The 16,618-nt window shown below is 34.6% G+C and overlaps 1 protein-coding gene across 8 annotated transcripts in view; it reads left to right on the top strand.

Annotated features, from left to right (window-relative positions):
* The window catches only part of Neo1 (neogenin 1), a 233,012-nt gene that overhangs the window by 65,639 nt on the left and 150,755 nt on the right, over positions 1 to 16,618 (top strand). For all 8 annotated transcript variants that reach the window (XM_047538938.1, XM_047538940.1, XM_047538935.1 and 5 more), the window contains exons 4-5: positions 743 to 896; positions 9,683 to 9,819. In XM_047538938.1, the coding sequence (XP_047394894.1) occupies positions 743 to 896; positions 9,683 to 9,819 (291 nt within the window). The remainder of the gene's footprint in view (positions 1 to 742; positions 897 to 9,682; positions 9,820 to 16,618) is intronic.

The following is a 16,618-nucleotide window of genomic DNA, read 5'->3' as shown; positions in this document are numbered from 1 at the left end:
ATGGACTGAACAAGTTTAAAGCCATTTCTGGTGATTGTTACCATGACCATAGAGTGACATGCTCATATCCCTCTGCCTCAGAATGGTCTTTTTTTCCTCGAAATTAACATTGTTAATATCACCCTATTAAATAAGAACTTCATCTTCTACACCCAAGAGTGTAGCCTTTTCACATGTCCACAAGAGGACAACTCTATAAAATGAACACATTAATTCTTTATCTGAATAAAGGATACACAAATAAAGTAGTAGCTAGAAAGTTCCTGCCTTACAAAATCAAAGGATTGACAAACTAAGTGAGCAAGTTAATGAGCTGAAATGCAGAAAGACTTTCAGAAATAACAAATCCAGGGAAGGAAAGGAAACCTCTTATATTCCTGTGAGTAGGGGAGGAGTGCAAGAGTCCTGAGCTTGTTCATTCTTTCTACCTCTTGAACCACTTGTGACATTTATGTTGTAAAATAAAGAGGATTTATGTCCAGTCTTCCTCATTTGACCACTAAGTAAATTTAACCCAAAGGCAGGAACTATAATTATACACTCTAAGATTCCTGAACAGCCTGTCACAATGCTTTGCATATAGAAATTATTTGATAAATATTTGTTTCAAATGGAATTTTGTGTCACTTTTACTTAAAATATTTTTTCATATAAAGCCACACAAGACTGAATAGGAATTAGACATTCCTTATGACTGAAGTGATAAAGTGCTTTCTTTGTCTTTTATTTAAATTCTTTTTAGATCCTGAGGAAACACCCAACTTGGTATTTTTGAAGCAACCTTCTTCCTTAGTCAGAGTTGTTGGTCAGAGTGCAGTATTGCCATGTGTTGCTTCAGGACTTCCTGCTCCAGCCATGAGATGGATGAAAAATGAGGAGGCCCTTGACATGGAAGGGTAAATGTTGTCTGCCTAAAAGCTTTTTTCTATCTGAACTTGAGACTGTCTAATCCTTTTTGGGACTATTGATTAATAAAAAAAAGATTATGTAAATACATTATAACATTCATATATCATCCTTGAAATATGTTTATATTGCTGTATGTGATTATGATATTTAAACAAAAAACATGCTTTCAAAATATTAAGGAATAATCATTCTATTTGTTCTTTCTGAAACTTTGATATACTTAGCTTATATCTTTGAGGTCTCCTTCTCAAAATTGTTGCAAGAACTTGTAGTCTCAGCTGGCTGGATCTTCTCTCTCATTCTTAATATTTTGATACTTTTTTCTTTGTCCAAACAGTGTAAGCAAATGAATTCTTCATGCTTTAGTTTATGCCTTTTGAAATCATCAGTTCTGTTCTGTTCACAAGTTCCGCATCTTCCACAAAAGCCTTCTCTCTTTAACACCAACCATTCTATCCTCTGTCCCCTTCCCTGCCTCATTTCTTCTCTATGTAATGAGTACTTTTCTTAGTTGTATTCTCTCTTATAAGAGAACTAGGGTGATGGTGGTGGTAGCAGTAATCAAGAATGTTTCCAAAACAAAGCTATCTTGTGCATTATAGGATGTATACTGGCATCTCTGGTCTCTACCCAACAGATGCCAAAAGCACTCCATTTGTAATGACTGAAAACGTCTCTAGTTTTAAGATGTCCTTTGCCCGGGACCTGGGCTGGGCAAAATCACTCCCAGTTGAAGACCACTCTTTTGGAGCAGTGCTATCCAATGAAAATATAATATAAATCACATATGTAAATTGAAGTTTTCTGGTAGCCACACTAAAAAAGTAAGAAGTGTGTGTGTACTACTAAATGTAATATTTTAATATGGTGTACTGCTTAGAATGAAATGTAGTTCTACCAAAACAACGAAGTTTGTGTTTAGTGGAAAGTAGTTTATACTGCTTCAAATGTACATTAAAATGAAATAAACTAGTTCCTCAGTCATACTGACCACATTTCAAGTCTTAGAAGTTTTATGTGGTTAGTGACCATTAGTTTGGTTAGAGGAGGCTTAGAGTTTCCTACTTGGGTTATCATGGTGAACCGGCAGTCTTAATTTTTGCATTTCAGTAACCAAGACATTACTGGGAATGAAGTTTCCACTGCTCAGCTCCACTAAAATTCAACAGACAAAGGCTGGTGAAGAAAAGCAGGTTTATTCAAAACTGGTTTTAAGAAAGACAGAGGAGATCTTTTTCTGTCTCAAATCTCTGTTTTCAGAGGGCTCAGAGGCCCTAAGAGGAGAAGGAAGTTCTGTGGGACAAAAGGCAGGAAAAATGTGTGTGTGTGTAGTTAGGCTGTACCAGTTAGAAATATGTAACAGTTTCAGTTTCCTTGGTGCCCACCTGGGCCAGGAAATAGCTTTGCGGTTTTCATTCTGAGGTGGAGAAAAGTCCAGATGCAGAACAGTGGTTATTAGGAAGTTGCATTTAATTTCAAAGAGACTATGTTTCAGATGTGGAAAGGGATATTTATCTAGGTGATCAGCCATCAGTGATTTACTGGGGATGATGAAATAGAATCAGATTGTTCTTTACATATTCCATTAGCAAAACTAATGGTATTATCCCTAATATCATCTGATTTCTTCCTCAGCTTGCACTTCTTTGCCTATGTTTTACTTCTTCCCTTTCTTCCTCTTTTTCTTCCTAATTAAATATGAGGTTAAAATTTATAAGACTTCAAAGAAATTTCTTTAAAATTTTTGCTAGCTAAAACATAGGAAACCTTGAAATAGAGGACAAAAAATTTCAAGCTCTTAGAGGATAAATTTTAATTGACACACATTAGAACAAAATATCAGGAATAAGAAACTGGAATAGATTATTTATTTTTTAAATTTATTTTAATTCATTATACACAAATGGGGCACAACTGTTGTTTCTCTGGTTGTACATGAAGCAGAGTCACACCATTTGTGTAATCATATATGTACATAGGGTAACATTGTCTCATTCTATTTTTCCTTCCTCTCACCCCTCCCCACCCCTCTTTTTCCTCTATACAGTCCATCCTTCCTCCATTTTTGCCTCCTTCCCACCCCCCGTTATGTATCATCATCCATTTATTAGAGAGATCGTTCAACCTTTGGTTATTTGGGATTGACTTACCTCACATAGCATGATATTCTCCATCCATTTACCTGCAAATGCCATAATTTTATTCTTCTTTATGGCTGAGTAATATTCCATTGTGTATATATATCACAGTTTCTTTATCCATTCATCTGTTGAAGGGCATCTAGGTTGTTTTCACAATGTAGCTATTGTGAATTGAGCAGCTATGAACACTGAAGTGGCTGCATCACTGTAGTATGCTGATTTTAAGACCTTTCAGTATAGGCCAAAGAGTGGGATAGCTGAGTCAAATGGTAGTTCCAAGGAATAGATTATTTTAAAACTTGTACATTTTATCATTATATAAGGACATTCTGAAGATATAAGTAAAATTATTTTTTCATATAAAAAGTGGGAATTTCTATGATTTTCATTTGTTCAGTAAGTATTCCCCCAAAATTATTGAATGCTGACTCTATCAGGTACTATACTAGGTACTAAAAGTAGAGTAATGGATCAAACACATAACTTAATAGTCCTGTAACTGTTAAGGTGATTGAATTTGTAATTTCAAACTCCTGAAAAAGAAATCTCAAGACCCAGAGGTTTTACTTGAGAATCCTGTCATTGTTTTAAAAAGAATTAACTCCAGTTCTATACAGTCTGTGCAGAAAATTGAAAAGAAAGAGTTGAAGTAGTATTGTCCTGGCACCAAAATCAGACAAAGACAATACCAAAAACAAACTGTAGACCTCCTAAGAATATAGACACAAAAATTTTTAGCAAAATATTAGCAAATAGGATTCAGGCTAAAGGAAAAACCAACCTTTCATAATAATATCAATCAATGGAGTAAAATAAAAGCATTTGACAAAATGAACATGCATTCATGTTTTTCAAAATCTCTGAAAAATAGTGTAGTTCAAAACATCTACAGAAATCCCACATCTAATATTATACTTGACAATAAAAGGCTGAAAACTTGTCTGCTAAGATCACAACAAGTTAAAGAAATCCATGTCATAGTGCTGGAAGTTCTAGCCAGTTCAATAGGACAAGAAAAAGGAAAGGTATAGAGATCAGAAAGAAAAAAATAGAGCAATTCTTATTTGCAGATAGCATGTTTGTCTGCATCTCAAAAAATCTAAAAAGAAAGCAAAAAAAAAAATAACACCTTTAGAATTAATCAGGTTCACAGGATATAAGATAAACATAAAAATCAATTGTTTTTCTGTACACTAGGAATGAATATCTGAACACCAAAATCACAAATATAGTACTATTTGCACTCACTCACAAGAAATGAAACAGATGTAAATCTAACAGAACTTGTGTAGAAGTTATATGCTAAAAACTACAAAATGCTAATGAAAGAAATCCAAGATCCAAATAAATGGAGAGACATATACTGTATTTGTGGAATGGAAGAATTGACATAGTAAGGATATCAGTTTTCTTCAGACTGAGCCAGGTGGAGTGGCACACACCTGTAATCCCAGTGGCTTGGGAAATTGAGGTAGGATTGCAAGTCTGAGGTCAGCTTGGACAACCTAGACTTTGTCTCAAAATAAAAAGTAAAAAGGGATGGGGAAATGTAGCTCAGTGCAAATTTCTTCAAATTGATAGACAAGTTAACTCAATTCCCGTCAAAATCTTGGTAAGATTTTCTTATAAAGAAGATTATTCTAAAATTTATATGGAAAGCCAAAGAACTAGAATAGTAACAACAGTTTTTAAAAATGAAAAAAATCAATCTATCTGATTTCAAGACTTTTTCAAGACTACAGTAATCAAGAAGTATGGAACTGTTACAATATCAGCACAGAGGTCAATGCAACAGAATAGAGAACCCAGTCATAGACCCACAGAGATTGGCCCAACTGATTTGCAAGATACAAAAGGAATTCACTGAAGGAAAGATAGCCTTTTCAGCAAATACTTCTAGAGCATTTATACATCTATACATAGATAAAAATATGAACCATAAGTCTTAGATTTCATATAAGAAATTAACTTAAAATGGACCAAACAAACAAAGAATTTAGAAACCCGTAGATAATCAGGATCTAGGGCTGGGCAAAAGAGTTTTAGGCCTGATGCCAAAAATACCATCCAACAAGGAAAATTTGATGAATTTAATGTCATCAAATTAAAAACTTTTGCTCTGTGAAAGACCCCCATTAAGAGGATGGAGAGAGAAACTGCAAGGTAAAAGAAAATACTTAGAAACCACATACCCAAAAAAGGAGTAGTATCTAGAATATAGGTAAAATGATTTTTAGCATTGGAGAATGTTAAGATTTTAGATAAAGATCTGTCAAAAATTCAAGAGTAAAAAGCATGTAATCCCGTTTGAAAATGAGCAAAAGACACGGAGAAGACATGTTTAACAGTTGGCAACTAAGAAGAGTGGTTTGGCATCATTAGCTATTAGGGAAATGCAAATTAAAACCACAATGAGATATCACTACATTCCTGCCAAAAGGGCATTTAAAAAAAAAAAAGTGGCAATACTGAACATTGGCAAGGATATAGAGAAATAGGATGGGGTCATACTGATATTGCTTGTTTGGAATGTAAAATGGTACAGACATTGTAGAAAAATGTTTGACTATTTTTTATAAAACTTGCACACAACCTAGCAGTTGCTTACTCACACTCTTGGGCATTTATCTCTTAGAAATGAACTTATAGTCACACAAAAACCTGCACCTGTCTTTTGTTGAGTGAATAGATAAACCATAGTAAGCAATAAAGGAATAAACTATTGATAAATCTTCAGAAAATTATGCTAAGAAAAGACAGTTCATAAAGATTACATACTACATAATCCTATTTATAAAGTTTTTTTTTTTTTTTTTTGACAGTACTAGGCTTGAACCCAGGGGGACGCTACCACTGAACTACATACCCACCCCTTTTTATTTTGAAACAGGTTCTCAGCTGGCCTGGGATTTGAGATCCTCCAGCCTCTGCCTCCTTGAGTGGCTAGGATTATAGGTGTGTGCCTATGCACCTGGCTATGTAACATTCTTGAAATGACAAAATTGTAAAACTGGAGAACAGGATTAGTGGCTGCCAGGGGTTGATGAGGAGGTGAGAATGGGAAAGAAGTTAGGTATGAGTTTTAAAAGGCAGAATGGTTATGGAAGTGTTCTATGTCTTGACTGTATTCTGATAGTAATATTGTGCTCTGATTTTACAAGATGCTACCATGGTGCAGGGACACTGATAAAGTATACGTGAAACTTCTTTGTATTACTTCTTAGAATTGCCCATGAAATTGTATTTACTTCACAAAAGAAAAGTTTAATGAAAGTAAAGCAATAAGAGTAAATTTTGTGCCAGAGGAATACCTCTAAGTCTTAGTTTTCTTCTACCATCCTTTCCTGCTGTAGGTCTCAGAAGTCCTTTTATGCTCTAGACCTTGTTACTTCCTATCTTCCCCAGTACCTTGAAGAATCCGTTTTTTGATGTTTTCCCCTCTCTGTTAGCTCCTTCTCTTTTGCCTATTAAAGGATTTGCCTCTCTTGCATTCAAATCACTACAACAAATGAAAAACCTAAATTAAGCAAGCATTATTTCTTTTTGCTTCTCTTTCACACTTTTCTAACCTTAGGAATCTTCTTTGGCATTTGTTTCTTCCTCAGCTTCAATATCCAGTCCTTTTGTAAGATTTACCATTTTACTTCTGTGTCTCTGCAGTTCAACCACGGTACTACCACGTATTCTCAGCTATTGTCACTTCAGTTGCTGCAGTAGTCTCCTATTCTTCCCACATGTATTCTTGCCTAATTCAAATATATTTTCACACTCCTGCCAGAGTAGTCTTTGAAAGCTCACCATATGACCCCCAATCCACTTTTAAAAATGTTTAATGAATTTCCATTATTGAAGATTAACGTCATAGATTCTTAAAACAGCTTTGCTTCTGTAATCTGGCTCCATCCTTATCTATCTTTCTTCTTATACTTCGCCTTTCTGATTTATTTTAGATCCCTGAAAATACTGATCCTTTCAGTCACAATTCTTTGCACATGCTAATCTTTCTTAAATACTTTCTCTCCCCCTTTTATTTAGCTAGCTCCTACTCATTCTTTACACTTCAACTTAAGGGTTACTTGGTCAGGAGAATCTCTCTACTAGTTCCTAATTTCCTGGTAGTTGCTTTGGTATACCATTTTGTAGAATTGTCTTTTACATTTATCTTTCCCACTGAGTGGGAAAGCACTGGTTGTGCTTTTGCTCACAGTTTTATCTCCACCTTCAATCTGATACATGTTGTATAGGCTTGCCAGCAATTATTTGTTAAATGAAACCATGTCTCTCTCCTTACCTATATCATCCAGCATTTTTTAAGAGTAGTCAGTATTTTTGGCCTTCTAGTTATTGCTATAGTTAATAGTTTGTTCTTCAGTTCTGGGTCATTACAATAACTTTATAATCAAACTTCAGATTCTAGTCTTTTCCCATCCTTTTGTTTCTTCACAAAATCTGATGATGCCATTCATTTTCTTAAAAGTGTCCCCTCCCCTGATCACAGTTTGGTAGGGGAAAAGTCTCCTTAGCATACTAAGCTCTAGCATATTGACCCAAAGCTACTTAATGACATATACAGCCCTAATTTTCAGCTGTATTGAACTTAACTTGGGTCCCTTTGCCACACATACCTTTTTACCTATTGTTCCTTTTGCCTGCATATTTGAATATTGGAGTTCTAAAGACCTGGTTTGTTGCTCTTAGCCATGAACAGATTACGTGAATTCTACCATACAAATGGACATTCTTCTTCCCAGTCTTCTTTTAAAAAGGAAAATCAACACCATTTAGAAAGATTGACTGCTAATGTACTGGTACTCACCAATGCCAACTATCAGCCATAGCAAGTATCAGAAATAGTTTTTAGTACAATTATTAGATAAACTATCTTCCTTCCAAAAATACTACAACAACTTGGGTTTCAAATTATGTGTATTTTAGATAGATATTATGTATGAATAATTGCTGTATTCTCATTTGAGAACATTGAGTATAAAATGCAGGGTCTTAATTTTTGTAAAATTTTCTTATTTCATGAAGCACCAAACCTTGTTGTCTTTCTTTTTTCTCCTAGACATTCTTACCCTATTCTACTGTATCATTCTACCTTTTTTTTTTTTTTTTTGGTACTGGGGATTGAATTCAGGGGCACTTGTTCACTGAGCCACATCCCCTGCGTGCGCCAGTGCACTCTGCTGTATCCTACTTCTTTGTTTCATCACATAAAGTTGGGATTTGAGGGTATAATTAATACATTCAGATAGGAAGATCACTTGATAAAGTTTAATCATGACCTTGCAGAGTAGTCTTTTCTTGTAGAAGTCACCAAGTCACCAAACCTGATTCTGGATTTTAACTTTTCATGTACAGAAACTCAAACTTGTTGATCAGATTCAGAAAGGCCAATTACCTAGTCTTAGAATGTACTGAAATTTAAGCCAGAATAGAACTTTGTTTACTTCAAATGAGAAGAATAAATGTAGCAAGGATTAAATAGTTATTTCCTCTGATTTTCCCCCATAAGAAATTCTACATGAAAAGTCAAATAATAATTTTTTTTTTTTCTTGGAAATAGATACAGATAGAAGTGTAACAACAGTATTAAGATTTGGAAAGAATCTAGCCCATGAAAACCAGTTTAGACTGGTTTAAAATTAAAATGTACATATATACATTTATTATTGTCTTTGGTACTATAGTTTACATTTTTGTCATCTGTGAAAATAACGAAGTGGCAACTTTTTTATCCACTTGTAGAATTAATTACTTTCCTTACTCTTTGTCAGGTACCTTTGCGTGTTTGATTTAGTTTGTAGATCTCCAAATTACATAAACTTGTTTACTCTATAAAACTTTTAAACTTTCATTCTTTTTCGTTATACATGACAGTAGAATGTATTTTGACATATCATACATGGACTTTATAAAATTTGGTGAAACTGTTGACTTGTGATTTCTTCCTCCATGTTATAGGATTCAGTTTTTCTTTAAATAGACATATATTATTCTGTAGAGTTGGATCAGTATCCATCAACATCCTTGTTGGTAATAGCATGATGATGACTGATTTGTACCTCATACCATATGTAGGGACCTGCTCTCTAGCAACTATATTCTCTTTTCCCTCCCCACTTCCCTGTTCTTTCCTAGTCAAGCAATAGGAAATTTTCAGTGGGCACTATCACCCAAGGACTTAACCGTTTCTGGTCTGACATTATGTCATCTTTATTCTTCTTTTCTTTTATTCTTCTTTTTTCTTATTTTCTGTTAGTGTGGCATAACTGTGGTAGGGTCAATCTCAGATTGATTCCAAACTTCACAATTACATAATTTCTAAAAAACTGGCTGGAGTTGGGAGACAGGATGAGGAAGTGAAATAAAAGAAATATTTCTTCGGGAATTCCTAGAAATGTCAGAAATAATTCCTTATAACATTTGATTCGTATTTGTGATGTTTATGCATGTAAGATGTGAGCAAACAAATTGGAATTAAATTATAATAATTTTATGGTAGTCTCAATTTATAACCATATTCATAATAATACTGTTCTCTCCTAAGTGTTTGTCCTATTTTGTGTGGAGAATTTCTTAGGTATTATTTCCCTCATACTGAAACGTATCTATATATTTTTATGCAGCTCTGAAAGATTGGTCTTGCTGGCAGGTGGTAGCCTGGAAATCAGTGATATCACTGAGGATGATGCTGGGACTTATTTTTGTATTGCTGATAATGGAAATGAAACAATTGAAGCTCAAGCAGAGCTTACAGTACAAGGTATGTAAATATTTACTGCATCAATAAAAATATCCTGTATACTCTCTGGGTCTGCTAATTGTTTAACATTAAAACAGTTGTGGAAAAAGCAGTACATCATCACAGTTAAAATCCCAACTTTGATCCCATCAGTCTCCTTGGGATCAAATTCTGGGTCTTATATTTCCTGACTATATTAATATATTATTATTAATATATTAATTAATTAATAATTTACCTAACTTATCTGAACTTTATTTTTCTCATCCTTAAAGTGGAGATAATGAGAATACCTACCTCATTGGTGATTAAGAATGAATCCTTGTAAAACTCTCCAAATAGTGACTAGAATATAAGAGCTCAGTGCTAATTATTGATACTGTTTTGTAATGGTAATCATGTAGGGGAGGAGAGTGCCATCTGGGGCATCTGGAAGGTTTTGTTTGCTTTTCTTTTTCTTTTATTTTTTAATTATTTGTCTTTATTTAGGAAAATGATTTTTACAAAGTAGCACCCAATACTTGTTTATGAAGAAGGTGCCTGCTTAGTGGTCAGTGATGTTGCCAGATACCAGAGACATGAGGACTAGAGGCTCAGTTTTTCCAAGCAGAAAAACTGCTTTTAAAGAGATGTAGAAGATTTGAAAGGCAAAGAACATTTAGTTAAACGTTTGGTTAAAAATTGTTTTTGTGTGATTTCTTTAGCAATTGCCTGGGATAACAATAATAACTAATACTTCTAGAGTGCTGATGATGAACCAAGCATTGTTTAAAATCATTTATGTATCTTATTCAGTCTTCATAAAACCCCTATGAGGCAGATACTGTTTTTATTTCCATTTTATAGATGAGGAAACTTAGGCACAGAGAAGTTAAGTTACTTGCCTGAAATTATCAGCTGATGCATGGCAAAACCTGTTTTAAACCTGACAATTGGGGTCACATCCATGACTTCATCTCCTCACTCCTCATAACTCTGCAGCTCCGGTTATAGCCCTGCAGCATGTTTTCTTAGTTGTGGTTTACTTGCCAAATTATGATGCGATATTTGACAATTTTTTAAATGTAGTATTTTTAGAACATTTGTGTTAAGCATTTACCAAAAATCTTCTTGTCTTAATATGCTTTTTCAAAAGGTGTCTGCTGACCCAGAAGAGTGCCTTTTTTCAGCATTCCCACTCCCTTCTTTTGGGTAAATAGATTGTGCAGGAAGGAGTGTGTTATAATTTGGACATCAGGTGTCCCCCAAAGCTCTGGTTAATGTAGGAATATTTGGAGGTTAAATGATTGAATTATGAAAGCTTTGACCTATCAGTCCATCCTAATTTAGATGGATTGACTGAGTGGTAACTGTAAGCAGGTGGGGCATGGCTGGAGGAGATTGGTCACTGGGGGTATATCCTGGAAAGTGCATCTTCCCTGTGGTCCCTTCCCTCCTCCCTCCATCTCTCTCTGAGCTGCTCTCCTCCTCTGGGCCCTTCCCCCATAATGAGCTACCTCACTTTGGGCCCAGAGTCAGCTGTCTTTGGCCTGAGATCTCTAAAACCATGAGCCCCAAATAACCTTTTTGTCCTCTAAATTGCTTTTTTTTTTTTTTTTTTTTTTTAAACAGTTTAGTAAATAGTTCTCTTAATGACTACAGATATGTAAGGGTGTTTGGTAGTATTCAGAAACATCACAGTAATGGTGGTTTTCCTGATTGATTTGTAGTCTTTAATAATGATAAGGAATGTAAAACTACTGTCACACCAGTAAGACCGCATTTATGCATCCATCATTTTCAGGATTATTGGTAACCTGGGCATATTTCCCCCAGATAACTATACCTCCTCTTTAGCCCAACTCTCTCACAATCACCTCAATGACTATACCTTTAGTAATAACACCCAAAAGTGGTACATAGTGGGAATGAGGAATTCTTTTTCACACCAAGTATTGGTAGGCAAAAGGGGGCTTTCAGTTCAGGATGTGTTACATGGGCCTTCTTGAAACATAAACCCATTGGCCTCATGAATCTTTCTTACTTAGGTGGTTTTCTTGTAAAACCATCTCCAACAAAGCAGACTTTAGTGACCATTCTCTTCCAGACCTTCTTTTTTCTCTTTCCTATTCAAATCACTTTTAATTCTTCTGTTTCTCCCTGGGTGAGAACCTTGGGAAGGGGGACTTCCCATTTTCCCACCTTCTCTTTTTGTTTTTGTTCAATCATGTTGGAAAGTAGGAGATAGGCAGGTACTGCTCCCTGCGGAGTCTTTTCAGTGTTCTTCTGTTTGCTGTCTCTCTTTTCATGCATCTGGATAGCATGGCACTGTTTATGGCAGAGCTTAGCCTTCAGGCTAATCAGTTTTGTTTATGGCAGAGCTTAGCCTTCAGGCCAATCAGTTTTGTTTATGGCAGAGCTAGCCTTCAGGCCAGTCAGTTTTTTTTTTGCCTTCTTTAAACATTCATGAGCCTCTCAACTTTCTTTCTTTCTTTTTCTCATGATAATCCAAACAGTATCCATTGTTCTTCTTTTTCCCTTATGTACTTATCTTCCTCCTTACATGTTCTGTGATTTAGCAGTCAGGGAAAATAATGACACCAAAAAGTGTCATTATTAGAATAACACCCAAAGAGACATACCAATAGTCTCTTATCTCCATCTACCCTGCCATTCCGCTATATGAAAATATACCCTCAAAAGAATATTTGCTCTCTCTCCTGTGATTTGTCTGAGCCTCATTTATCTTTGTTTCAAAAATTCTTAGGATCTTCTTCATTAATTTTAAAGAAATCCAACACTGCTTGAATATACAAAGATACAGGCTATCTTGTGTTATCCTTGATCAATTTGTTCCATATTATATTGCACTTGATAGAATACATTACAATTTGTATTTGGAGTTGTTAGCAACCCTTTGGTTCTATTTTACATGAAAGTTTGTTTCTCTTGGTACATTCTGTGGGTTTCAGAGCTGAATGTAGAGTAACTACAATCCTATTCTCAGTAGTCGCCAGGAGACTCAAATGTGTTTTTAAGAGAATTGGAGAGCACGCTGTTTGGGATTCAGTGCTGGTGAAGGCACAGAATGCTTTATTCTTTATTGCTATATAGCAATGTGAGTGGATTAGTAATCTCTGAAAATGAAAAGAGCAATCCATGACATTCACATTTACTGTTAACATTAGTTGAACTCAAGTCCATCCTCTAGGATAGATGGAAGGTCAGATATAAGACACAGCACTGTGGAATAATCAGTTTAGTTCTTTGCCTCTATATGGATGGAGTGAGACAAATACAATATTAGCAAGTTCCATCTTCTTGGGTCTCTTTGCCTCCCTTAATGGATATTTTCTCTTTGTTTTTTCCATTAGATTTCTACTTAACTAAATAGACTCTTCCATTTTCCTCCCTGTACTTCAGTAGGAGAGGCTAAAGGCTATTTTAAACCTGTATGTGTTGATGGGTGAGTGGGCTGTGATTTGTGGAAGTGTAAAGACTGATAGAGGTAGCAATGAGAAAATAGGTTGGAAGAAGGTCACTAAGTTCTTCTGTGCTTTCTCACTGGTGTTACCTTGAGATTGTCTTTGCCTGTCCTTTCATCACAAAAATGAGCAGCAGTGGTCTAGGCCTCACTGTCCTTTCCAGAGGTCTACTGGGACTTTGATGGCATTGATGTAAACTGGTATGGCCTTTCTAGTTACCCTTTGAGGATCATTTTTCTACCTCATCTCCCAACCCCCTCCACACCTCCAGATTGGTAAATTCCTACGTGTTTAAAGAGGACCCCCAAATGGAACTGTTACCCAGCAAATTGTAATAACATTGGAGGTTCTGGGGTATCTAGGGTTCATCTTCCGCATTTTCTTAAATTTACTGGATTAAATACAGTTTTGTTGGCTTTTAGCTCTTTACCCATACTTATTACCAAACAGAGTAGTTAGTATGCCAGAGGAACGTTAGTTTATAGTCAGACTAGTCGCCTGAATTAGTACAGTTACACTCAAGAAAGACAACTAAATGAATAGCATATATAGCATATATATATATAGGAAAAGATTGACTAGACATTTAAAATGATCATGATAAAATATTAAAGGATAGAAGTAAGATATTAGCAGTATGATTCAAGAACAGGAAAACAACAACAATCAAGCAGAAATATTAGGTACAAAAAATATAGTAAGAATAAAGCAATCTGTATAATATTCGAAGGTATACAGTTGATGAGCATACTCACGAATGAAATATAACATTAAGGAATTCTTTGAGAATGTAGCACAATGTTAGAGAACGAAGTACAACCCAAGAGATTTGAAAGGTAGATGTGGAAGGGCTTCTGTCTAGATAAATAGGAATCTTAAAGGAGAGAAAAAAGGAAGGGGGGGTCTGTTTAAAGAAATAATTAAGATAAATTTCTCAGAATTAATGACTTGTGGCAGAACTTAGACTTAACAGGATTATACAGTATTAAAGGAAAAGAACATTGAATCTACATAGAATTTATATGCATCCAAAATGTGAGATGTAATAAAAATTCTCATCACATAAGACCTCAGAAAATTTGCTTCTCAAAGCACATTGAAAAAGCTTTGGAATAAATATTCAAATAATAAGTGAAAAATTCAGGAATGCTATATAAAGATCTGGGAGTTTTAAAGCATAGCCTCCCACATCTTTGCCCGCCATAATGGGCAATGGGATTTATGTCCCTTGTCTTTGAATCTTGTTAAGCTTAAAACTGTTTGGATCAATAGAGTATGACAAAAATGATGTATGACTTCTGAGGTCTATGTTTATAAAGCCCTATAGATTCCTCCCTGTTCTCTTGTTACCAAAAATATATAATGGGGAAAGAACAATCACTTCAGTAAATAGTACTAAGAAAATTAGATAACCACATCTGGAAGAACAAAATTGGACACTTATACCATATGTGAAAATCAACTAAAAATGGACTAAAGATTTAAACTTAAGACCTGAAGCTCTAAAGGTATTGAAAGAAAATAGGAAAAGTTTCTTGACTTTGGCCTTTGGAAAGGTTTTGAGTGGTTCCAAAAACAGAGGCAACAAAAGCAAAGACAGACAAATAGTATTGCATTGAATTGAAAAGGTGCACAGCAAAGAAAACAGCAAAGTGAAGATAAAATATATGGAATTGAAGAAAATATTTGCAAACTGTACATCTGATAAGGGGTTAATATCCAAAATAGATAAAGAACTCAATTCAAGAACAAGAAAATGATTGATTAAAAAATTGGCAAAAGACCTTAAGATATTTTTCAGAAGACACAGAAATAGCTAAGAGGTACATGAAAAAATGCTCAACAGCACTAATCATCAGAGAAATCCAAATGAAAACCTCAGTGAGATATCACTGCACATCTGCTATGATGACTTTTATTAAAAATACATGAGATAACAACTGTTGGCAGGGATGTGAAGAAGAGGAATCCTTGTACACTGTTGGGGGAAAGTTAAATTGGTACAACCATTATAGAAAACACTATTAAGTTTTCTCAAAAAATTAAAAGTAGTACTACCATATGATCCAGCAATTCCATCTATGGGTGTGTATCCAAAGGAAATAAGATTACTATGTCAAAGAGAAATCTTCAGTCCTATGTTCACTGCAGCACTATTCACAATAGCTGAGACATGCAATTAACAATGAAACATTATTCAGCTTAAAAAAGGAAATCCTGTCATTGCCAAAATGTGGATGAACCTGGATGAACATTATGCCAAGTAAATTAAGCATAGAGAGACAAATTGTGCATTATCTGACTTATATGTGAAATCTAAAAAAGTTAAACTCAGAAGCATAGAACAGAATGGTTAACATGGGCTGGGGTGGGACAGAGAAAGGGTTATTTGGTCAGATTTTGGTCAAAGGATACAGAATTTCAGTTAGAAATAAGTTCAGGAGATCTGTTCTACAATACGGTGACTATCATTAATAACAATTTATTGTATATTTGAAAACTAAGAGTAGATTTTAAATAAGTATGTGAGGTACTATTTAACCACTTTACAGTGTATATGTACATCAAATGTACACCATAATCTTACAAGTTTTATATGTTAATTTAAAATTTTTAAAGTAAAAATTAAAAACATGAGTCAATTTATCAAGAAACTGAAAACATTCTACATATGTATGAGCCCTATAGCATAATCTAAAAGTATGAAGAGCAAAAATTGACAAAATTACCAGTAGATAAATCTATAATCTGATTTTAATACTTTTCATTAATTGATAGGATATGCAAACTCAAACAAATACAAATAGAATAAAACCATAAAAAGTTACATACAAAATAATGGGGCAGCACAATTAACAACTTGACCTATTTGACATGTGTAAGATACTGCACCAAATAAGTGAATAAAACCTGTGTTTTCAAAGTACCTATGATATAGTTATTAAAATATAACATATTGACAACAGAGCAAATCTTAAATTTCAAAGAATTGAAAATTTCTTGAATTTGACTACTGTGGAGTTAAGGTTGGAACTAATTATAAAAAAATGTAACTTGGGCAGTGGGGGCAAGTTGATCTGTTAGTTGAAGATCTGTTAGTGTCTGGAAATTGAGTTAATTACTTTCAAATAATTCATGAATCAGAAAATAAATAATGATGAAAATTTAAAAATAGTGTGAATTAACATAAATATTTTTAAAAATTATTAGAGCTTTATGGTTATACATAGTAGTTGGGTTCATCCTAACAAACTCATACATGCATGGAAGTTAATTTCAGTTCATGATTCCCCCCGCCTTATTTCCACCCCTTTTTCCCTCCCCTCTCCCCTCTCCCCTTCTCCTTCCTCTACTCT

This window comes from Sciurus carolinensis, chromosome 2 (assembly GCF_902686445.1).
Source record: "Sciurus carolinensis chromosome 2, mSciCar1.2, whole genome shotgun sequence".
Taxonomy (NCBI): Eukaryota; Metazoa; Chordata; class Mammalia; order Rodentia; family Sciuridae; genus Sciurus; species Sciurus carolinensis.
This window is presented reverse-complemented; position numbering and strand designations above follow the sequence as displayed.